At 32.3% G+C, this 25288-nt stretch overlaps 1 protein-coding gene and 6 non-coding genes across 8 annotated transcripts; all 7 read left to right on the forward strand.

Moving 5' to 3' along the window:
- Positions 1-711: 711 nt before the first annotated feature.
- On the forward strand, positions 712-23614 carry LOC106079300 (cullin-1-like). Of its 2 annotated transcripts, none has more exons than XM_056045641.1 (21): positions 712-868; positions 2904-3049; positions 3228-3423; positions 4149-4353; positions 4591-4758; positions 6911-7052; positions 7529-7692; positions 8315-8477; positions 8599-8729; positions 9742-9849; positions 9975-10081; positions 10232-10280; positions 10453-10584; positions 10708-10828; positions 11045-11121; positions 11376-11507; positions 11727-11819; positions 12145-12266; positions 13374-13479; positions 20412-20525; positions 20785-23614. In XM_056045641.1, the coding sequence occupies exons 3-21, from the start codon at positions 3257-3259 to the stop codon at positions 20863-20865; spliced, it is 2382 nt and encodes a 793-aa protein (XP_055901616.1). In that variant the 5' UTR covers positions 712-868; positions 2904-3049; positions 3228-3256; the 3' UTR covers positions 20866-23614. The 2 variants fall into 2 exon arrangements, with proteins under 2 accessions (XP_055901616.1, XP_055901617.1); XM_056045642.1 differs by having other exon boundaries at positions 3245-3423.
- LOC129921857 (small nucleolar RNA SNORD61) lies at positions 14111-14181 on the forward strand. The gene has a single exon (XR_008773843.1). It is a non-coding gene; the product is annotated as a small nucleolar RNA SNORD61 (small nucleolar RNA).
- Positions 14739-14812, forward strand: LOC129921861 (small nucleolar RNA SNORD61). The gene has a single exon (XR_008773847.1). It is a non-coding gene; the product is annotated as a small nucleolar RNA SNORD61 (small nucleolar RNA).
- LOC129921860 (small nucleolar RNA SNORD61) lies at positions 15206-15279 on the forward strand. The gene has a single exon (XR_008773846.1). It is a non-coding gene; the product is annotated as a small nucleolar RNA SNORD61 (small nucleolar RNA).
- On the forward strand, positions 16515-16586 carry LOC129921859 (small nucleolar RNA SNORD61). Its single transcript, XR_008773845.1, has one exon. It is a non-coding gene; the product is annotated as a small nucleolar RNA SNORD61 (small nucleolar RNA).
- LOC129921858 (small nucleolar RNA SNORD61) lies at positions 16930-17003 on the forward strand. Its single transcript, XR_008773844.1, has one exon. It is a non-coding gene; the product is annotated as a small nucleolar RNA SNORD61 (small nucleolar RNA).
- On the forward strand, positions 20052-20128 carry LOC129921865 (small nucleolar RNA SNORD61). The gene has a single exon (XR_008773851.1). It is a non-coding gene; the product is annotated as a small nucleolar RNA SNORD61 (small nucleolar RNA).
- Positions 23615-25288: the final 1674 nt, after the last annotated feature.

The raw sequence follows: 25288 nt of genomic DNA on the forward strand, positions 1-25288 counted from the left end.
GAGCTGCGAGTCAAACATTTTAGACGGAAAGAAAATGCGGGAAAATATGCTGGTCGCAACTGGGCGTAGTCATGCGAAACACGTAGTGATGCACTCATCCTTAATCTTCGAAATCCAAGACATTGGGTTAAGGTTAAAAATATGCCTATTATTTTAATATTTCAGTTTACAAACAATAACAATAGATAAGACAAAAAGAAAACAGACTAAATCAGTAACTAAATTATTATTAATGGCTTTTTAAGCTTATATAATAGGGGTTTCGCTGAATAGGTTTTCAGTTAAAAGGGTCATTTTGAGCGAACACCCCATAATATTTATTTTTCAACGGAATGAATAGCCTAAGCTATTCTAGCTAACTATTTCCTCATCAATTTATAAGCATAATATGCAATTTTATTTCGGCCGATGTCCATTGGTGCTTTAAAATCGCCTTAAGTTCGGACCTATTCTCGTTTATCCGGAAACGTTTTGAGAATGAAATTTCCATACATGTCAACTTTGACCTTCAGCTATGCTTTATTTTATGAGGGAAAACGAAAGTGACTATGTGGGAAATGTATAAAAATGGACTCTTTGTAATACTATTTTCTTAGTTCTGCAGTTACTTTTGAAATAAATAAGAATGGATAAAAATTACGGGGAGGTGTTCGCTTTATATGCCATTTCGCTGATGGGCCTTTCCTATAGATCGAATTCCAGTTATTTTGTTTGGCAACATTGATTTATCTCGTCCAGTCTTCTTGATAGCGCCCCATCGTGGCAAGGGCCCGCAACCTCGGTTATCAAAATGCGATTGTCATTTGTTTAGTCACGAAGGTGGTTACGATAAAATTGTCTGGCTTTGTTTGCAATAAAATTTTAAAAGGTATTCCTAGAGTTACATTTTACATTATAGATCTACACTCCCCATTCTTTAATAACAGAGCTGTTTCTGGGAAAAAGTCTAATATTCAAAATTACTTTAGATCTTCGGAACAGTTTATTTTTTTAGTAAAGAAATTAACAAATTCTTTGGAAAATGTCAAGAACTGAAGAAGTGACCGCCATCATCATGTTATTTAATTTATCTAGATCTAAATAATAATATCTAATCTATATAAATAGATGTATTATAAATCTATATCCTATATATTATATTCTAGATCTACTAATAAAATTAATAAAAAATCAATTAAACTTTGTGCATGATCATATATTATAATATATACTATTACAGTATTCTGAGTATTACTATGACTACTATTACTATTACTATTAGTAATAGTACTATGAGTATGGATTGATCAATGATTTTTAGACTATAAATTATAAATTAGATCTAAATTAATATGATAAATATGGATCTACTAGTTACTAGGTACATTATTTACATGAATTCTAATTTGGACACTCGCTGTTTTTGTGGTCATTAAATCTTTATTTTGATATTTAATATGAAACAAACACGCTGTATTATAGTATAATAATAATAATATGCTTGTCCATTTTCCAATCATCCAATGACCCAATTTCCTTCAATTTAGCTGTCTTTTTATTTTTAGAAAAAAGAATTTCAAATTTGTAAGTCAGGTTTTTTTTTTTTTTTATGTTACCCGGATGACTAACTTTTACCTCTAAATTCAGAATCCACTTGTTTCTTCGCACTACCATTTCATAAATTGTAAACATGTCCAATGTCATGGTACCAGTCCAGCAGAGAAAAAGTGAGGGCCCTAACTTAGATAAAGCAACATTTTTCAACCTTTTCTTTAGTTTTGTTGTTTTTGAAGGGAAGGGGGATGTTTTACACTTTGTACCAACATTTTGGAGGGTAGGATGAAACCACGTTAATTTGGCCCCCTGGCCATATTTTGGGCATCACTGTACTAGACCTTTGACTATTATAATATATTATATGTGAGTTCTGAGTGGCTGACTGGTAAAGCGATTGAGTTCCGAACTGGATGGCCTTGGGCTCAAATCCTGGTGAAGACTGGGATTTTTAATTTTAGGGTTGGGCGCCTCTTGAGTCCACCCAGCTCTAATGGGTACCTGACATTAGTTGGGCAAATTAAAAGCGGTTGGTTATTGTGCTGGCCACATGACACGCTCGTTATCAGTAGGCCACAGAAACAGATGACCTTTCCATCATCTGCCCTATAGACCACAAGGTCTGAAAGGGGAATTTTTTTTTACTTTTTTCTGTACTAGACCTAGATATAGATCTAGAGTCTAAATCTAGTACTAGAGTCTAGGCGGGCTAGTCTAGGTAACTAGATCTAAATTATTTTTAGTGACTTTAGTCTAAATTATCTAGATCTAAATGTGTAAAATACAGTATTTACAGATAGATGTTCCTCTAAAAGATCATAATTTCAAGATCTAGAAAGGATCTACTTGAATCAAGTCCTAGATCTATGACTTTAAATTTAAGACTATCTAGTCTAGTATAAAAATAAATGATTTAGCCGTCTAGTTTTTATTCAAATATAAATTATTCATAATTATAATACTGACTAAACTGTCACTAAACTATACTTTACTTTAGATTCTTCTAGATCTAGATTGACTAGAAATATTAGATCTAGATCTCTATGTAGCTAGTACTTGTTAGTCCAATTTAGTCTATAGATCTAAGCCTAGTAAGTCCTAGTCTATCTCTAGATTATCACCAGCATTATCTCTAGTGATTGCTGATGATATGATCCAAACCAAAATTTACAAGTGCCAACATTTAAGTCCCTCTAGATAAATCAGTGTACACCTACATCTCTATGACAACATGATCTGTTTGACCATAAGTATATATGACTTCTTCAAGCATTTGACCATCAAGCTCTTAAGTCTATAGATAAATCAGTGCACACTTACATCTGTGACAACATGGTCTGTTTTAACATGTAATTAAATTTTCTTTTCAGAATGAACCAGTTCTATTCTTTCAAATCAACATATAACCATTAAAATGATGAAGAAAAGTTTTTAGTTCAGAAGTTTCAATTGAAAACCTTGCAGCTGTGTTAAAGAATGAATGTTTGATCGACAGATTCCTAGCAACAATTATTAGGTGAGCTCTTTTTTTAATCATTTTTTTATTTATATTATTAGGACCAGCTAAAGCTAATATTGTTATAATTTATAAATGTTGTCTTTAAGCGTTTAACAAATTTTTAGTTTTGTTAATCTTCAATGTTAAATGTTTTTAGTTTTGTTTATGCTCAATTTAATCTTTGCACCTTTTAAAGGTACATTTCTTCTTTAGGTAAATATAAAAATGGCACATGTTACTAGAAATTCTCGGAGTGGGCCAAGAACTCAGGGAAATCCCCACGGGTTAAGGCCCATTGAACTAGATCAGATCTGGGATGACCTGAAATCAGGAGTTAAAAGTATATATCGCCGACAAAGCATGTCAAGGCAACGCTACATGGAACTTTATACGTATCCTTTATCTTTTTAAGAAAAAGTAGTTAAAGTTTTTATTTTTGAGTACATTCTCTGTTTTAATTATTGTGATTCTCTTTGACCTCTTTCAGTCATAGAGTGACTCTGTAACATCTCATAGAAATGATTTGAAAGCCTGTGTATTAGCTATGGTTGGAACAATGTTGCCCTGACTGCAGATCCCCTCTCCACTCAGTTAATATTCCATAGGATACAGTTTGGGGTCAACTGTGTCATAGGCTCTCTCGGAGTGTAGCACTGCGTGCTGCAAGCTGCCTAATAGACTCAGGCTCCTAATTTTTCCTCAGGGTTGACTCCCTCAGCCTTTTCCATGTCCATGTTTGATTTTGCCACAAGGCAGCTGAGGCTTGGATTCAGAGTTTTCCTTCTACTAGGGGGAGTAGCCTGCCAAGGCTAACGGTCTCCTCCTAGATGAAGCTGACTTGTTTAGACCCAGTTGCTCTCCTTTGACCCTTATTATGTCAGGGGTGTTTTTGGCAGGTAGATGTGGCCATTGCTTAATTTTCCTTTTTGCAGTGCTTAGTTAATACATTTTTTAAAAGTTGGCATTTCAAAGCAGTTAAAATAGTCACTAGAAGGGCTAGAATTTGGTTTTATAAACTTGGCAAAGGTAGACAGAAATGTTCTTAAATAATGATTACATAACTAAATAAGTATTATTTTTCAGTTGGAAATGTCTATTTTTGCTTAACTCAAGTCAGACATGTCTATAACTACTGTACCAGTGTTCATAGTGTGGCTAACCAGAATCAACAAGGCACAGCAGCTGCATCCTCATCATCTCAGCGTAACCCAGCTTCTCTCACTAGAAATCGATCTCAAGGTGGCGGTGCCCAGTTTGTAGGTCATGAACTATATAAAAGGATTAAAGATCTGCTACGTCAATATTTAATTAACTTGCTTAAGGTAATGTTCCATACCTGTTTTTAGAATCTAATAGAGTAGTTTTAAATATACAATCTTATTTGCCATCAGTGATGGGAATTCTGAATCTCCTGAAAGTTATTGACAAAGAATAACACTGAAAGACTAAAAATCTAGATCTAGAATTCAAATTCGGGACCCTCAGGAAGCCAAGTACTTTACTGTCTCCATTATTACATTTTACAAATCATTAAATTGTACATTTATCACTTTCATTAGGATGGCCAAGATTTATTAGATGAGCAAGTACTTCAGTTTTATACCCGCCAGTGGGAGGACTATCAGTTCTCAAGCAAAGTATTAGATGGAATATGTGCTTATTTAAACAGACATTGGGTGCGCAGAGAGTGTGATGAAGGTTCCAGAGGCATATATTTTATCTATTCAGTAAGTTGTCACATAAAACAATATCTAGATGTAATTATGATGTGAGAATGTCTTGTGTATTTTTTTGTTCACTAAGACCCTGGAAAACATGTAAGCTTATGTAATCTTTAATTAATGTTTGTCTTGTTTGTTTCTTTTCGTTGCTATTTCCCAAATTTTAACTCTTTCTCTCCTAAACGATGATAATAGCGTAGATTTTTTTTCGTATAAGCTGATTAAGCAGCGATATTGCTGTCGGTGCATTTAAACATCTTTGTTTCGTTCCTATTCTTGGTTAATAATTTTAAATGCTTATTAAATATTCTAAGTCTGCCTGATTTCCGCTTGTAGAAGAGTTCACTGTTTACTTCCTTCAACATGGTTTTGATATTACAGAGCATTTTGAAAGTCGTCTTTTTTTTGTGTGTGTGTCCTGGAAATGGAGCCTGGCCCATCTGGAGGTTGATCTACTAACACTTGTAGATCTAAATTATATTCGTATATTCGGAGAGCTTATTGATTCAGATGACAATGATTTTGTTTTATCTGTGTCACGAGTCGAGTCTGTGACCTATTTCTACCAGTTTCTAGAAGCTCGAGGTCAAGCCAGTGCTATCCAGCGTAAACAAGTTAATTTTAGGCATCCAATCAAAGAAAGAGTTTAAGGGAAAAATTAGCATATGTCAGCTTCTAGAAGGTCAAAGTTACTAAAATAATTAGGGGAGAAGTTTCCATGATTCTGGAATGTACGATTAAGAAAGGTATAAATTAGGGGAAAGTCAGTTAGACGGAGTCCTCGCTTAGTAATGGTTTGATAGAGTTATAAGTTTTGTGATATTAGCGGGTCCATTAATTAGAGTTTTATTAGTTGAAGTGATATTTGTTGAAGTAATATGAGTTGAAGTGATATTTGTTGAAGTAATATGAGTTGAAGTTACTTTAATTGAAGTTACAGTAGTTGAAGTATTATAAGTGAAGTTTTGTGTATCTTTAAGATTTGAATTGAGAAGTTATTTGTTTAAGAAAGTTGGAGAAGTATTATTAAAGAAGTTTTGGAGATAATAGAGATGTTTCTTTCTTCATTTCATTTGAATTAAGAAGTTTGATAATTTAATCCCCGGCAAGTGTGATCCTCACAATCTGATCATAGTTATACTCATGTTCTTAATGTCAGTGTTAGATCTAGATTCTAGATCTGAATCTTATAGTTCATCAGCTGATGAACCTGCCACGTCCCCTCCTAAAACTAGACGTATTAGCACAAAGAATACATATAGATCTATGCCTGTTTCAACAAGTTTAAAAAATGCAGAGATGGGTACTAAAACAGAAAGCAACTTTAGATTCATTCCTTCCAGTAAGATAGTAAATCTAGATCTACTTTAGCCAATATAGTCCAGGTGTCAACATGAACTTACTCAATTCTGAGTCAACTGAGCTAGACTGTTTTTTTTTTTACTCTACTAGATTCCGCAATTGTTGATAATCTTGAAAATGAATAAACAGTTTTGCATACATTTCTGGCCATGACTACAATTGTTATGTGACGCACATCCATATGGATTGTTTTAAAACATGGAAGTTGTTCAGGCAAACATTATGTAAATAGAAATGAATCACTTTTATTTGAAATATATCATGTACAGTGTAATTATTTTCTTACTGGAACTAAATGTTGCAAGTTGTTTTTTCTCATAAATTTTCTATGGTGGTGACCTTGGATAATGTGCTCCAGTTTTGTACTCCATGAGTTTTTTATTGTTTGAGTGGTTCTATTTCATGAAAATATTAAAAAGGATTATAAAAAAATAGCATTTAATTCAGTTTGGAATAGAAATGATCTTCTTATGTGACTTGGATTAAATTTTTTGTCGTTCATTGGTGAGTTTTCAGATTTTCATTTTTACTTTTCATAAAGCAAAAAAAGAAATCACTTCAATTTATACAATTGATCTAACAAGAACATTCATTTTCCTTTAATTCAATATCAAAAACATTATTCTATGAATGTAAATAAAAAAGTTATACCATTTTAATTAGAACATGTTAGTGCACTACAATCGGATTAAATTAATATTTCCTTCAGAACGTGGAAAATAATTACGGAGAGAAAGAGTTAAAACTATTTGTATTCAATGAATCTTGGTTCACAACCTATTTTTTCACTCTTTAGCTTGCGTTAATAACATGGCGTGACAATCTGTTTCGACCCCTGAACAAGCAAGTGACAAATGCTGTTCTGAAACTGATTGAAAGAGAGAGAAATGGAGAGCCTATCAACACACGACTTGTCAGTGGAGTAATAAGCTGTTATGGTATGTTTTTCATTCTGTTTTCATAGTTATATTCTGCAATGGTTTGTAGGTTTGCAAGGTTTTAGTTTGTTAATCATTAACACACAAACTATAATAGTAAACTAATGCACTGTCAGTCAACATTAGTTAATTTATTATTTCATCCAAAGAAGTTGTGTTTTCTACTTCCAAAATTATTTTTTTTTAGAATTATTAAAAAAAAACAACAACTGAGGAGTCCAGACTAACCTGTTTTCTAGTCGCTAATGGTACCAAAAATCATTTCATCTAAGACTAAGCCTGCTTTAATGATCTTTATTGGAAATTTGTTGTGATTACATGGACTCTTTTTTTTTTTTTTTCAATAACAAAAAAAAAGAACATTCCACAAAAGGGAACACACACAGAGTTCATTGAATGACTACGCAGACAGAAATCTGGATCTTTATTCATGCTCCCTAGTCTAATCTTAGTGTTTGTCCCCATGCTATTTCCAGTGGAGTTAGGCTTGAACAAAGATGAACCAAGTTCCAGAGGACCTACTTTGTCAGTCTATAAGGAAAATTTTGAAAACTTGTTTCTAGACGACACTGAAAGGTTCTATACCACAGAAAGCAACGAATTTCTGAGGCACAATCCAGTCACTGAGTATATGAAAAAGGTAAGTTGATGAGTCTACCTTTTTCTCTTGTTCTTATCAGTGCCTTTAAGTATTTATGATTTAAGTCCACCCCTTTGAAACTGTAAACCATATCCTCTTTGAATGGCCCTCCCTAATCCACCTTAGGCAGACCCTACTTCCACTACAGCCCAACATAACCAACACCCTGTATGGCAGTGCTGAACAACTGAAGAAAACAGCACACTTTTTTTCCTTGGCACAGTCTGCAAAAGAGCTCACAGCTCAGCAGCAATAAAGCTGGCTAGAAGAAGAAGAAGTCCTCTTAAATTATTTTTTAATGTAAAACTAAACTAATTTATTAGTTTATGTCTAGGTCATTTTTTATGTTTATATAGAAATACACTTCCCATAGCAACTTATTAATTGTTTGAATGAATGTAAGAAAACAGTTTATTAAATATAAATAAAATCATTTTTATGGATGTCTTTGTCCCCCCATTTTTTTAACAAGATATTTATAATACAAAGTCTGATAAAACCTCTCACATAACAAAAGATGTCCTTAAATTTGGATATCTAAAACAGTTAAGAATCCTGCTGATAATATACTGTTAGTAGCATACGTTTAATATGTATATTTGTTTGGTCTTTCAATTTTCAGGCGGAAATGAGGCTTATGGAGGAGCAAAAACGTGTACAAACATATTTACACGAGAGCACATTTGATGCTCTAGCACGTGTCTGTGAAAAAGTTTTAATTCAGAAACATTTAGAAAATTTTCATTTTGAATTCCAAAATCTTCTCAACGCAGACAAGGATGAAGGTTAGTCGTTTCTTTTCCACCTCTTCAAACATTGTTTAGAGGGACAGTCTGATGTAAGAGACAGAATCTGATATTTTCATATGTTGCTAAGCAAAACTTGTTTTAACTGTTTGTATTGTAGATTTAGGCAGAATGTATCAACTAGTGTCCAGGATTCAAGATGGCCTACATGAACTTAAGTCACTATTAGAGAAACACATTTTAAATCAAGGTGCATCAGCTCTGGAGAAATGTGGCGAGGCTGCTGTTAATGTTAGTATTGACAATGGATAATCATGTTTTTTTTTTTTTAAAGTTTGATATCTTAATTTTATTAATATTTGTTTTTTGAAGCTTTCAGCTAATTCACTTGTCCAAATTTACTTCCATTGCAAATAATTTGTGTTCTAATGAGGTTGGCCATGTCTTTAAAAATTAAACAACCCAATGCCTCTAGAGATACTATAATAGCTTAGTTGTTACTGTGTATACCTCTGGTAATTCCGTCTGTTCTTGTACTGAGCTGTTGGCCTTGGGAGACTTGTGAACAGACATACATTTAATAGAGAAGATAAAGTTGATAAAAAAATATTGATTTAAATATTCAATCCACTCGTACAAGCCAGTAAATAATGACACCAAGAGTTATCCAAAACCTTTTATTTAGTTAACTGACCAAAACTGAAAGAATTGAACACAAACTTGTTTTTTTTGGGCACACTCGATTTAATTATTGTTTCTAGCAATGTGCATAGTATCTTTAGACGGTCTCTGTTTTTAAAGCCAACCAACACGTTTTATTTAATTTGCACATATATAAACAATTCTAACCATTCAGAAATTTTTCACCTAAATACACATAAACCATGTACTGTCTGGAAATAATTGTTGTACATATTTTTAAGTTCATGAAACATGAAAATATTATCTAGATCTTAGACGGCATGTGCCACCTAATGTATTGTTAACTATTACAAGCTAAAGTTGCATCACTTAAGACTTATTTTTACCAACTGGAAATAAAAACATCTAACCCCCCCCCCCCACACACACACACACACACAAGCCACCACCACTACACACATACACACACTCACTTTTTTTTTGAGAATTTATTTATGGGTGGGTTTTTTAGTATGTTTAAATCCTACATTATGAGTTTGTGATGACTGGCCCTAGATTTATATTACTTTCTTAATTATTTCAAATATAGATATAATCAATGCTAAACAAGTAGTACTGTGAGTAGGGTGGGTGTTACCAGTTTTTATTTTGTGACTTTCAGGATCCCAAGGTGTATGTTCAGACAATATTAAATGTTCACAAGAAGTATCATGCTTTGGTTATGACAGCCTTTGCTAATGATACTGGATTTGTAGCCGCCCTTGATAAGGTAATTGTCTTGTACATTTCTGTTTCTTTTGAAATAATTTATTTTAAATTATGTAAGACATATTAGCAAGATTGCAATACAATGGACAATTAATAATTTTTACTATGCTATTCATTGTCATTTAGGCCTGTGGGCAGTTCATCAACTCTAATTATGTGACGAAACAAGCCAACAATTCTAGCAAGTCTCCGGAACTGTTAGCTCGATATTGTGATTTGTTATTGAAGAAAAGGTTTGAACAAAGCACTATTTATACATTAAAAAGAAATAAATCTTGATTTGTTAAATTTTTTTTTTTTTTTTCAATTTTGGGATTAGAAAAGTAACTTTTTTGTCTTAAAAGAAGAAATATTTGTTAACATTTATTTGCCTTCATTTACAGCTCTAAAAATCCAGAGGAGGCTGAGTTGGAGGATACATTGAACCAAGTTGTAAGTAACATGTATTTAACCATTGGGTTTGTTATAATTTTAAAGAGCATTAATATTGGTTCAGCAAAAGATTCACTTGTTGTCTAACCAACAAAATAAATTTCTATTTACGTTTTTTTTAATCCACTCCTGATTCTCCATCATATCAATTAGTAGCATGTTTGGATTTCAGATGGTTGTTTTCAAATACATTGAAGATAAAGATGTATTCCAAAAGTTCTACAGTAAAATGCTGGCAAAGAGACTAGTTGGTCATATGTCTGCCTCGGATGATGCTGAAGCAAGCATGATTTCTAAACTTAAGGCTAGTACATTCTTTCTTCAGATATATATGTATTTTTAGTGCAATGTTTTTTTATTTTATAAAGAAGAAATAAAAATAGACATACTAAATTAAACAGTTTCTTTTTTTTGTCTCATCTTACAGCAAGCCTGCGGGTTTGAATACACATCTAAACTGCAGAGAATGTTTCAAGACATTGGAGTTAGTAAAGATCTCAATGAAAATTTTCGTAAACACCTTGAATCTTCGACAGAACCTCTGGATAGTAAGTTATTTGGGTCAAAAGATATCTGAATTAGATAGTGTGACAGTTCAATAATTTAAAAAATCTAATATTTTCAACTTTCCATTTCGTAACTTTCATTTTGAAATCACTTTTAAGATAGATTTTAATAAGCCATTTAACACTCAATTTTTTGTTTCTAATTTAAAATTTTTAAATACATAAATTATTTTCACATTGAATTGTTTGTTTATTCAGTTGACTTTAGCATTCAGGTGCTAAGTTCAGGATCATGGCCTTTTCAACAATCTTGTGCTTTCACTTTACCTGTTGAGGTCAGTAGTTTTTACTTTAGTAGTATTGAGGTAATTAACTTAAGATTTACAAAGTAATAATATTAAGAGTGTTTTCACTAGAAACAATTCTCTAATCCTTTCAATATCTTTTGTTCTTGTGGAACAATAGATTTTTTAACATTAGCAATTTACAGTTGTTGTTTTTATTATAGTTAGGTAAGAAGCCATTTTTCGAAAACTGATTTTTTTTACAATTTTTTATTTATAGTTTAAATTATTTGCTTTTGTTGCAGCTGGAAAGAAGTTATCAAAGATTTACTGCATTCTATGGTAGTCGGCACAGTGGTCGCAAGTTAAACTGGTTATATCAGATGTCAAAAGGTGAAGTGGTCACCAATTGTTTCAAGAACAGATATACATTGCAGGTTTGGAACATTACAAAATTTTTAACATTTTTTTTTTAGCAATTATATATTTTTTAGATAACCTAATGCATTTAAAAAAAAATCAATGTTGAAAAAAGTTATTTTGTGTGTGTTTGACCAGTTCTGTAAATGTCTAGAAATCCCAGTAATGTATAGCCTGTTTTAATAAAGTAATATATGTATGTTGTGGTGTAATAATATGCTTACGCTATATTCCAGGCCTCAACATTTCAAATGGCAGTTTTGTTGCTCTACAACTCTACCGACACGTACACTGTACAACAACTTCAAGAAACTACCCTGATTAAAATGGTGAGCTCACACCATAATTGTTTTTTTTTTCTTGTGACAGTTCTTTGTTTTCCTTGTCTAACCTTTTTTTAACCCAAAGTTAGGCTCAAAGGTACTTGGCAAAATCACTTAATTGTCAGTTTTTATAAAACTTGGACTGACATTGTTCATAACACTGAAAAGCCTACATACATGCAGATCAATCTGAATTAGTTGAAACTTAAGTGGAAAGGTTCTCACATGACATGGCCAAAAGACCAACTGTATTTTATTTACCAAGTGACGTGGTTTTTGCAGATCATGTCGTTGTACCATGTTGAACTAAAATGTGGCTTTGATTTTCCAGGATATCTTGTTACAAGTTCTTCAGATTCTCCTCAAGTCTAAACTGCTAGTAGCTGATGATAATACAAATGAAGCAGATATCAAGCCAGAGACACAACTCTCTCTCTTCCTGGGTTACAAAAAGTAGGTACTTGTGTGTTTTATTCAAGTCAGATGTCCAATGTTTTGAAGTTGTTTTATATGTTTATAAGTAGTCTTAAACATTGACTTGCTCATTTTGTTCATTTGGATACACATGCCTAAATTGTATAATTATCTCTATTCCTCTAACTTGTATATTTATCTCCATTCCTCTAAATTGTATAAATATCTCCATTCCTCTAAATTTTGTATTTTTTTGCCTTCGTGTATGCTAACTAGTACATTAGTTATTGTTTAATAAGTCTTTTTTTGTTCCCTTTTATGTTCTGTACCTCAAAATTCAGCTCTTTAAATTGTGCACAAATAAAATTAATGGGAGCTCCTACATTCCAAGTGGTTTTAGATCTTCTAGCTATCTTAATCACATGCTTTTGAGTCCACTGTCGTTTGGTTTTTGCAAGTACATTTTCACTCCTCATTGCTCTGAAATTCTTTTCTTTTTATTTCTGTCACCATTGGTGGTTTTTTATTTCAATGGTCGATGTGTGTCCTTCATCTGGGACTATGTTCCCCAAGTATTTAGCAGATTTCATGTTTTTTTTTTTGTTTGTTTTTGTCAGTGTCTCACATGGATACATGACTAATGGTTATATGACAGGTGTGTCTTTGTCTTGTGAAAGTTTTGCTTTAGAGATGTTGGTACTATAGCATGCCCTATTATCAGCAGCTATATTTACTTCCTATATAATTGAAGGATTCTCCATTTTTTTTTTGAGCAAGTGGTTGCTAATTTTAACATTCTGTTTTATTCAGTATAACACAGTTAGTTTTCCTGTCATGTACTTTTCCAATAGCTCTAGAAAATGAGTTTTATTCACCATCTCTCAAATTATATTGGTGCAAGAGAGATGAACAAGTCAATATTGTTTCATTATAATCTTGACCACTTTCCTTCAGCTCTTTCTCCATCGATCTTTCCCATAATTCCTTAGCTCTTGTTTTCTTTCTCTCCTCTTGTAGTATTCATTTCAAACTGTCAAAAGTCTTTGTCATAGCTTTAAAAAAAAAAAAAAGAAGATGCAAAATCTAAACTGATATTGCTAGAGGATAAACATAAAGTGATTAATTGATGAATTTTTGTTTGACCAGTAAAAAACTGCGAGTCAACATAAATGTGCCCATGAAGACTGAAGTGAAAGCTGAGCAAGAGTCCACACATAAAAACATTGAAGAGGACCGCAAGCTCTTAATACAGGTAAGATTAGGATAATTTGTACAATTTCATAATATCTTAGTATTTTTGATTCCTTATGATGAACTGCATTCTCTGAGCTTTAGTGATCTAAAAAAAAACGTCCTCTAAGAAGTTCTGATATGAATCAATACACCTTACTTGTCAACAAATTATGTTTTTATAAGACTAAACAGCACTCATTGTTGTGTATTAACAAGATGCTCAAAACAATGCAGTGGTTCCCAAATTTATTGGTCTGCACTCCAGTGACCACAATTTATTGTAAAGGAAAATTCTAAGTAAGCTCTTGTTGCTTACTACTGATCAGTTCACTATTTACATGCAATAACTTGACATTATCACTTCATCTTTACTCAGCAAATGATTTTAACATAACAAATTTTTAGCAAAGTATTGTCCAATTAACAAGGATATTTATTTTTTAGATGTAATAGAGAAATTTTAAAAATAAACTTTCCAGCCTTTATGCAATATACCTTCACCTTGCAATATTATCATATGTAAATACATCAGCCATTATCATTAAAAAAAATCATTCTTCACAAGTTGTCTTATTATAGATTTTATACTCATACAAAATGTAAATTATACAATGTTATCATCAACAAGTCAGTCATTGATGTACTATTACCCAATGATGAATTCTTAAGCATCTGATATTTTTGATGTGAAAAAAAAATCCTCTAAGAAGTTCTGATGGGAAACTTGCAGTATTTTGTGTAATACACACAGAACCATTTACTAACGACCTGCTTCTGATCAGCATCTGAAAGTCTTTTTCATAATTTGTATTCTTTTCCCACTTCTCACTCATTAACTTCTTTTTTTAGCAGTTCTTTCTTGGCCATCCATCCTTTGACTGTTAAAGCTAATGTGTTTTAAACCTTGATTATACCTTCAGCCTTAAATTTTGTCATCAACCTTTTTTAGCAGCTCTTTCTTAGCCATCCATGATATACTAGCCTATAAAAGCATTTTAAAATTTTAATTCAGATAATTTGTAACAAAAAAAAAAAAGAAAAAAAAATGTTACATGAAAACCTTGGGGTGTGATGGCTGAGTAGTTAAGAGTTTGGCTTCTGAACCTGGGGTCCTGGGTTCAAATATCGGTGAAGACTGGGATTTTAAATTTCAGGAACTTAAGTGCCTTTATTCTAATGGACACCCTTGACCTTACACTGATAGCTAAAATTAATTTTCATCCAAATTTGTGTTTGTTTGTTTGAAAAATTGTGTTAGAAACATTTATTTTATTATTCCCAGTGATGAATTCTTAAGTATCTGACATTTTTTTGATGTAACAAAAATTATCCTCTAAGAAGTTCTGATGGGAATATTACACATGTAACCCTTCACAAATAAATTATCTGCTTCTAAACTAGGTCTATAAGTCTTTTGTACAATTTGTAACAGTTTATTCCAGTTCTTCTTTCTTTATTTCCCCCTGAATGGTATAGAAAAACAGGACCTTCCATAGACTCCTACCCTCTTGAATTTTATGCCATTGCTTGTTTTTCGTCACCTCAATTTGCCTTTGCTTAATGAAGCCTTATATAAATCGTAGTTTCAACTCATTCGTTCAACCGTTACCAGTGTTTCATTTACTTTTTATAAACTGATATATAAATGAATGCTTCATTTTAGTACTAGAATTTTGTCATTAAGAGATTTTGTTAATTTAAGTTGCTAGGTTATTACATTAATTAGAACATTTTGTAAAATATTCCCAATGATGACTTGAAAGAATCTGACATTTTTTGATGTTACACAAAAATTATCCTCTAAGAAGTTCTGATGGGAATCTCACCTATTTATCTTCAGACATGTTCTTTTTTTTATTCTCTAAGAAGTTCTGATGGGAATATCACCTATTTATCTTCAGACCTTTTTTTTTTTATATTCATTATATGAGTGTAACTTGAAATGATTGACATGACTATGTCTATTAGTCTTTTGTACAATTTGTAACCCTTCACAAATAATTATCTGCTTCTAAACTAGGTCTATAAGTCTTTTGTACAATTTGTAACTGTTTATTGCAGTTTTTCTTTCTTTATTCCCCCCTGAATGCTATAGAAAAACTGGACCTTCCATAGACTCCTACCCTCTTTAATGTTGCCATTGCTGGTTTTCCCTCACCTCAATGAAGCCTTATATAAGTTGTAGTTTCAACTCATTATTTTCAACCGTAGTTTCAACTCATTCTTTTCAACTGTTACCAGTGTTTCATTCACTTTTCATAAGTATATGTAATGGCTCCTTCTGTCTCAGAAGACAATGGATGTGCCCAGGTGAGTCACTGGCTTTGGTCTCATCTTGAGACGGGGCAGAATCTGGAGTGACTGATCAAGCCAATTCTGGAGGGGCAGAGTTTGCCACAGTTCGTGCATGTATATGCATCTGTCCTAGGCTAGCTGACAGGGCAGCTTTCTTCTTCTTTCTCTTTACTGATGCAGCTTCGTTTCTTTTGCACTCTGCGAAGTTCGTACCAGCACATTCAGTCTGTCTCCATGCTGTCCGGTCTTGGGCTATCTCCTCCCACATACTTTATTCGATGTCCGTGGTTCTCATGTCTCGCTTGCAGACATCTCTGTAGGTTAGTCTTGGGCGGCACTTGGGTCTGACACCCTATTTAAGCTCATCTTATAGGATGTCTTTAGGGATTCCTCCATCTGGCATGCAAGTGACATTACCAAGCCAGCGTAGCCTTCTCTGTGTAAGAAGAGCATAGCTGATGGGCATATTGGTCCGTTTCAAAACATCCTGGTTGGAGACATGATCCCTCCAGGAGATGCATTTTATGCGGCGTAGGCAGCATAAGTGGAAATCTGTGTTCTTGATGCATGTAAGTTGCCCAGCTTTCACTGCCATAAAGAAGTGTTCAGGACGCAGGCATTGTAGACTAGGATTTTGGTTGCCGTGGTCAATTTGATATTTTCCCACATGTATGTGTCATTTTAATTCTAGAATTTTGTCGAAGAGATTTTGTTAAGATGGAGGTCATTAAATTAATTAGAACATTTAGTAAAATATTCCCAATGATGACTTGAAAGAATCTGACAATTTTGATGTTACAAAAAATTATCCTCTAAGAAGTTCTGATGGGAATATCACCAGTTTATCTTAAGACCTGTTTTTTTTTTTTATTCATTATTCAATTTGATATTTTCCCACACACACTTGAAGAGTTTTGCCATTGCTGCAGAAGCCTTTCCTATTCAGCTCAGTGTCTAAATTTAGGTTGCTGGATATTGTTGTTCCCAAGTATGTGAATTCCTGCACCACTGTAATTGTGTGATTTCCATCCAATATGTATTGCTGGTATTTCTGCAACATCGTTTTGTAAACTGATATACAAATTTATGCTTCATTTTAATACTAGAATTTTGTCAAAGAGATTTTGTTAAGATGGAGGTCATTACATTAATTAGAACATTTAGTAAAATATTCCCAATGATGACTTGAAAGAATCTGACATTTTTTGATGTTAAAAAAAAATTATCCTCTAAGAAGTTCTGATGGGAATATCACTGGTTTATCTTAAGACCTGTTTTTTTTTTTTTTATTCATTATGAGTGTAACTTTAAATGATTGATTAATAAGAACATAAAATAATTTAGCTTTTAAATTTTAATAAAAAAACAAATTAACTCAATGAGTGCGGAGCGTCTATCCCATAGACGGTCTGTCTGCCCTAAACGCACGGAACGTCTATCCCATAGACGTTCTTACCCTACCTTTGTTTCGTTGCATTTTTAAATTAAAAATTTTAACTAACAACAGTGGAACTATTTTTAATTTATAAAAGAGTTCTTCATCCTTTGTTTACATAGAAATTAGAAGCTTTTGGCTTTATTTAGACATTTATTTATTACTTTTTTTACAATGTAAAAAAACGTCGCCATGACTACGCTAGTCCAAGACACACCCACAATGTTGACTACTGAAGAAACTTTATAATTATTCTAAAAATTATCACAAATAAATAGTAATAATGAAGAATTTGATCTAGATTAGATTCAGGTAGGTCTAAATTTAGCGTATTTATATGATTATATCTATATTATTAGTATTTAGATCTAAATCTATTATTGTCAGTAGGCTAGGTGTAGTCTGTAGATCGAGATTGACTAGATCTAAGCTTTTATCTCTAGACTTGGACTCTAGATCTAGATATATCTTTAGATCTAAGCTTCTGGTAAATAAAAAGAAAGGAAATGGTAGATCTACATCAAATAATCATCTACTGTACTGTGGGCATTTTTTCCCCATTTTCTTTTTTTTTTAGTATTGTTTATCTGTAAAAATCTACAACATCATGGCTATGCTTGTCCAAGACACACCCACTATGTTAACTACTGAAGAAGCTTTATTATTGTTTTATTTATACTTCTATGAATTGTAATAATGAAGATCTTGATCAAGATTTAGCATAGGATGAAGCAGACTTGGACATTATTAGCATTTAGATTTAGATCTAGATCTAGTATTGCCTTATATGCTTAGGCTTAGGCCTTAGCCTTAGACTAGGGCTAGGTCTTGAATGTAGATCAAGGTTGACTAGATCTATGCTTTTATCTTTACACCTTTGTAGATTCCTATAGATCTAACCCTTAGATAAATGAAAACAACAGAAATGGCAGATCTAAATCCAATATTCATCCACCATGCTGGGCCTTTTCTTGGTATATTTTCTAGCAATTTTTTTTAGTATTGTTTTTTGGTAAAAATCATCACCATCACTATACTGGTTCAAGTTGCACTCCAAAAGGTTTACTACTAAATAAAAGTAAAATATAAAACTATTCTAAATCCATAATTTATCACAAAGGAACAGTAATAATGATCTATTCGATGTCTAAATCTTAGGTAAAATGAATTAGGATTTTTATTGTCCTTCATCTAGTTAGAGATTTAGGCTTTGATCTCTCGCTAGCCTATGTCTTGCACTGGTCTAGTATTAGAATGAAAGATGTTCTATGCAAATAAAAAGAAGACAAATCTAGATCTATATCCCATTGATTCAAATGTACATAATATTTGAGTGCATTTGGTTGATAGATTTAGTGCTGGTATCTATTGTTATTGGTAGTAATGAAAAGCGCAATAATTTTCACTTTTTTTTCTGACTAAAAAACCAGGTAAAAATAATAATATAATCAATGATTCATCATCTTTTATTGACTATTTTATCACATTTCTTTTTGAAAATATCACAAAGGAACAGTAATAATGATCTATTTGATGTCTAAATCTTAGGTAAAATGAATTAGGATTTTTATTGTCCTTCATCTAGTTAGAGATTTAGGCTTTGATCTCTCGCTAGCCTATGTCTTGCACTGGTCTAGTATTAGAATGAAAGATGTTCTATGCAAATAAAAAGAAGACAAATCTAGATCTATATCCCATTGATTCAAATGTACATAATATTTGAGTGCATTTGGTTGATAGATTTAGTACTGGTATCTATTGTTATTGGTAGTAATGAAAAGCGCAATAATTTTCACTTTTTTTCTGACTAAAAAACAAGGTAAAAATAATAATATAATCAATGATTCATCATCTTTTATTGACTGTTTTATCACATTTCTTTTTGAAAATGCTGTAAATAGTCTAAATATGCTGTTTCAACAGTAATACAAAGAACAAAATCTAAATTTAGGTCTCAAAAGTTCTAAAGTTGGCATCCATTTTTTTTTCTGAGTGTCATATTATTTAGATTATAATTTGTATCTTATATTTAAATAGAAAGATGTTTACATTTTCACATTCTCCATTCATTTACCTTTACTTTGATACCAAATTTGTTACTATAGCATCATTGGTACTTAAACAATAAATTTTTGTTTTAGCCATGTTTGGAACATTTTCTTATTTTTTAAAAAAAAGTAGCATTTTTTTTAAAACAAAACACAGCAGTCAAAGAGTTAATATAATAATTATGGGACATAAAATATGTCTAGTATAGAATGTTAGATGTATTTTGACTTTTGCATTAGTTGGTTTATCTCTTATAATATTGTAAGGATTTGTCAAGACTTTTTTTAAAAATGGAAATGTAGTAAATAATAAATGAACTAGTGGAAGTGGTTTAATTAAGTGAACTGTTTGTCATGGACACTTTTGTGTTGCACAAATCTTTTCCATTCACAAGGCAATTGACTATTATAATATATGCAGTGGCTGAATGGTAAATCGCTTGGCCTTCTAAACTGCAGGGTCCTGGTGAAGAATGGGATTTTTTAATTTCAGGATCTCTTGGGCGCTTTTGAGTACACCCAGCTCTTATAAACATTAGATGGGTAAAAGTAAAGGCGGATGGTCGTTGTACAAGCCTCGTTAACCGTGGGTCACAGAAATAGGCGACCTTTACATCATCTGCCCTATAGACCGCATGGCCTGAAAGGGGAACTTTACTATGAGTTTTAAGTCAACATTACACCCTAGTAGCCAGGTAGTACTGTTGGCAAGCTTGGGATGAGAAGGAACGAGTTTGTAGAATGTATGTTAATTTTTTTTTTAAATTAAATCAGTCGTGATTAATGAAACATTCTTTGTTATACAACATTTTCCCAGTGATGAGTTTTTAAAAGTCTGATGTTTTCTGAGGTAAAAAACAACAAATGTCCTCTAAGAAGTTCTGATGGGAATGTTTATAACATAACTTTTTTTTTTAATTTTTGTATCTCTTTCTTGTAATCTATTTAACTAGGCTCCCTAGAGGAAATTCTAGATGACTTTTAGTTATGAAATAAAAGTTTACAAATTATAATTATTACTTACTTCAAAAGAGAAGATAATTATGTCCTGTGCATTTTTTTTATGTTTTCTACTTTCTGTCTTACAGAAATCATTTCTCTTGATATTTTGAAGTTTTCTTTTTTTAAATGAATCTCACAAACTGTAAACATTATTTTTCTTTCTGTTTCTAGGCAGCTATTGTCAGAATAATGAAGATGAGGAAAACCTTGAAGCATCAGCAGTTATTAATTGAGGTCCTGAACCAGCTTTCATCTCGTTTTAAGCCAAGAGTACCTGTCATTAAGGTAGATAAATTGAACAGTTGTCTACTTTGCTATCAGAGTATAGCTGTCGTTTGAAGTTATCTTATAATAATTTATCTATGTATTAAATTTTCTTTCCAAGTCTTAGCTTTTCCTTAGCCCTTACAAATCTTTGATAAGAATGTTAAAAAAAAGGATATTCTTAAATAAAAAATTATTTTTTTTACAATTTTTTTTCTTTGATAATAATGTTTAAAAATGTTTTAATAAAAAAAATTCTGAATTGATTTTCTCTCCACAGAAATGTATAGATATTTTAATAGAAAAAGAATACCTGGCAAGAGTGGACGGACAGAAGGACACTTATAGCTACTTAGCGTGATCACTTGGCAATGTGTGCTGTTTTCTCCCAGAACTAGGATACTTAGAAATGTTACTTTCTTCTGAATGGCATTGTATGTGGTTCAAGCAGTGGTTCTCACACTGCACATGTCTTGTACTGTAGATTGTAATCCAACAGTCTTATAGTCCCCTGCTGACACATGCCCACATGTTTGTGTGCATATGTCCTAATCATGTTATGTTTTCAGAATTTAAAAAAAAAAAAAATTTATCATACATTTTTAAAAAATTGGTTATGGTTTATGGGCCAGTTTTTTTTTTTTTTTTTATTTGGCATAGTTGAAGTTGGATTCCATTACAATAACATTTGTCAGTGTATGATAGTTAATATTATAGGCAATGCAATAGCTTGAACAGATTTTAAGCGTTGTTTAAATAGCATTCTTAATCTCAAGTGTTTAAACGTTGAAGACTGTTTATTAAACACTCTGGTTGTTGGCTGTCCTCTTAATACACTGCCGAACAATGTATTGTATAAGTGTATAAAGAGATGTCAGACTTCTTCTGTGTTGTGTGCCACTGCCCCTTTGGATTGTTGTGCTTGGAACGCGTGTCAATATGTATTATAATAATACCAGGTATGAAACCATGTGTTATGTCAATTCTGTGTCACTGTCTGAAGTTTGTGTGTTCTGCCATATATTATATCTCAAGTCTCTCACACCATACAATTGTTTAGAACTAAACCTGTGATGTTATGTTGACAAATATTTTTTGCATTGCATTCAATAGTTTGTGACAAGGTATTCCCCCCCACCTTGTAGCCACCTCTGTAATCAGGGAATAGATATCATACAGAATATTGCAACTTTTTTCAGATTGAGGCTATACCTTTCTTTTTAAAAAATAATCAAGAGTGTAGCAATAAACAAAATCATTCCAATAGAGCTTCTTGACTAAACATAAATGTTTTTACTTTGTCAATGAATACTTTTCTCTAGTGACTAAACTATGTTCTGTATGAATTCTATTGTGCACCATTTTTCAACTTGTAATTGCTTACCACTTGTTTTGTGTATGTGATGGTAACATCCGTGAGCAGTTACACTAGGTCCAAGGATCTCTTCAACTCGTATTTATTGTAGCATATGGATTGTGGGAATGGTCCTTTAGATTTTCTCTGGACGTATGGGGCATTGTGTCATTGATTGTTGAGTTGTTCTATTATGGTGGCGTTATAGTGAGAGTTGAGTTGCCTCACATTCCTTGGACTGGCACAAGAGATTACCTTGATATATTAAAAAAAAATATCAGTGCGGAAAAAATTGAGTTTGCTTGGGGGAGAAAAAAAAACACTTATTACAACGATGTGTGGACTTACTTCCAATTGTATTATACTAGCTTAATGTTTTAGCCTTGTGTGGTTTTCTCTATTTATTTCAAGTTCAAGTAACCTTTAGTTGGCAGGCCTGAAACATGGCGTCACTGCAGTGATATTCTTGGTGATTTTTTGCTGGTTTTACTTTAAAAGGAACAGTTGTATTTAAGATTAACTTGTCCAGATTTTAAATTCTACATTGATGGATCATTTGTCAAAAGCTTGTTGATACTTTTTTTTTTTTCCCAAGGGTGTTAGAATAATTGTTCTAGGCTAGATTTTAATTTGTATTCAAGTTTTATATTGAGTTAAAATACTTTGTTCAAATGTTATGTTGATTATTAAGAATATAATTTAATAACAATAATAAATTGTGTTGGAATGACTTGGCAATGCATGTGTGGTTCACCCTAAGACGAGTTTCTCAGCCTGGGCTGGGTTTTTATTTCTAGGTACTCCTTTCCTTATGATGATAGATATCTACAAATAATTACCATTTCTTAACGAGTGTGCTAAATGATGCTGTAAAACTGCACAGCCAGTAAAAGCATTTTTTTTCCTCCTCAAAAGGTTATTCTAGCTGTTAAACCTAAAATCATGTTGTTGAGAAAAGTTTATTAACATTTGTTTTCATTCTCATACTCTTGTTTGTTTCACAACTATGTTCACGTGTTGCTCTTGGTTTAATCAATTCTATATTTCTAGGTTTTAATAACTTAACAAAAGGTTTGTCTATTTCATCTCAATAGCCTATTGATTTCTTACTGTTTGCTGCAGGTTGTATTTATGTAGTAAAATATTTCTTACACTGGGCTCCTACCAACACACGTGTGCCATACATGTGTTAATTAATGTCTTGTGTTTTATTCCTTGGAGAACTAATGCTGGTTTGGAGTACAAGTGATCTGTATTAAATCACATTTGTTTTTAAACGTGGTGTAGTGATGTGTCTGCAGTGAAAGCTGTGTTTGTGGTGAGACTCTTGTTAGAAATGCCCCCTTTGCCTTTTTAATTATCACTTGGAAAGATCTCAGTCTGTTAGGTGCTACATGGTGAACAGTGTTGGCCTTAAACATGCTGATCCATAGAAAGAGCGCCATTCATTGAAACAAAATTTCAGAGCTGGGTTTTGGCAATTATAGTCTGTTCTTGAATTAGATTGACTCGTACTATAGTTGTATTTATAAAAGTGAAATGCATTGTTCATATTTTGTAAATTAAATTTTTGGCTTGGTAAGTAAATCTGTTTAGTCTCATGAAGTCATCATTTAATGGTGTTAATAATTACAATGATTTCATTCAAAACTGTTTTGTTTAATTTGTTTTTATATCAATTATAAACTTTATTTCTATGAATACATTTATATCTTTGAAGGAGTACATTAAAATGCTATCAATTTATTTGAACTTATCTGGCGTGTGTGTTGATTTATTTGTTTGTACAATGTTTTATATGTTTTGGATGTTCCTTCAGAGTTGAAGATAATCTTCCTAGTCAAACTTCCGGCAGGATGCTGGGGAGGGGGAGTGATGACAGCTGCAGGGCATGAACCCTGGGACCATTGAGATGACCAAATGACAGTCCAGCACATTAAATTTTGTATTTGTAAATTATGGTTCAGTGTTAATGTATTACTGCTACTAATGCCCTATAGAAAGGGATGGGATGTCTGAATCAACCAGGAAAACCACAAGCTAGCAGAGTTTTAAGTCACTGATTAACTAGCATGACTAGATTGACACATAAAATGTGTAGGACGTAATTATCTTCTCTTTTGAAGTAACATCTGAAATTGATCAAATACTTATTTTTTTGTCTTCTGTTCTGAAGAACATAAGACTAAAACGTTATTTAACCTTAGTTAGGCCAATAATAGAAAATGCATCCTCTGTTTGGGACCCCTCAACACAAGAAAACAAAGAAACTGGAACAGACTAAATAAATAGAGCAGTGAGATTCATAAAAAATATTCACATTGAGTAAAATCACTAAATTTAGAAAGCCTTTGGATAAAGACTTAAAAGTAAAATAGCAATTATATATAAAACACTGAACCACAATCTTCAAATACAAAATCTAATAAAATACTCAGAAAGATAAAGGCACATTCCTCCTTCCATATGCTAGGACAAATTTTTACAAATGCTCTTTCTTCCATAGCACTATTAGAGCATGTAATGTGTTGCCTAAGCTAGCCAGGAAAACCAGTGACTTGGCAGAATTTAGGTAATTGAATAATATGCTTGACGCGTAGGACATAATCATCTTCTTTTTTTGAAGTAATATCTGTTTCATATAATATAAGGAGCTCTAAATTTAGTTTACTAATGGTGTTTCTCTTATCAAATATCAATTTTCACTTGTTATAAATCTCACAGCTCTATTTAGGGTCTGTTCTAGTTTCTTTGTTTTCTTGAGTTGAGGGGGAAGCCAATAACCAAGGTTAAATAGCATTTTAGTTTTGTGTTCTTGTTTGATATGTAAAAATTTCTTTTACTAAGCCCTAATGCTTTTGAGTTTTGAATACTGGTAATTTGGAGATACCATGGTATTTTTTATTTATTTATTATAACACCTAGATATTTAGATTTTTTAGTCTGTTACTCTTTATAATTGGCATTATTCTGGATGGATAGGTAGTTTGATTCCCTTTTCGTGAATCTTCTAATACTATTTGTAAAATTTCAGTATTTTGTGGGGGTTTTTTATTATGTAAATGTTCAGTATTCTTCAATTATTATCCAACTTTTGTACCATAAACTTTATAACTCAGATTTAATGACACATGGTTTAATTCTATACTAAAATAATATCATTCATTTGCACCACTGGTAATGGCGCAACAGTGATAATTATGATTATAAATCCAGAGTTTACAATATCAGAAATACCAACCAAAAAAAAAATCTTCCATAAAAATAAAATTCTCTCTATGGCAAAAGTTAAAATGTTTGATTAACAAACAAATCACTGTCGCTTCAAGCCCCTCTCTCACAAAGCAAAACAAACAACCTCAAATGCCACCCTCCTCCCCCAGGTTAACAGAAGACAGAATGGTCACAACTCAGTCCTGACAAGGTACAC

Source organism: Biomphalaria glabrata, chromosome 11 (genome assembly GCF_947242115.1).
Source record: "Biomphalaria glabrata chromosome 11, xgBioGlab47.1, whole genome shotgun sequence".
Classification (NCBI taxonomy): domain Eukaryota; kingdom Metazoa; phylum Mollusca; class Gastropoda; family Planorbidae; genus Biomphalaria; species Biomphalaria glabrata.

Bases quoted from the DNA above. Each gene is read 5' to 3' on its own strand.
- LOC106079300 (XM_056045641.1), top strand. From the start codon at position 3,257: ATGGCACATGTTACTAGAAATTCTCGGAGTGGGCCAAGAACTCAGGGA. The intron at 8,478-8,598 runs GTTAGTCGTTTC...TTTGTATTGTAG, and splicing joins CAACGCAGACAAGGATGAAG to ATTTAGGCAGAATGTATCAA. The intron at 8,730-9,741 runs GTTAGTATTGAC...TGTGACTTTCAG, and splicing joins GTGGCGAGGCTGCTGTTAAT to GATCCCAAGGTGTATGTTCA.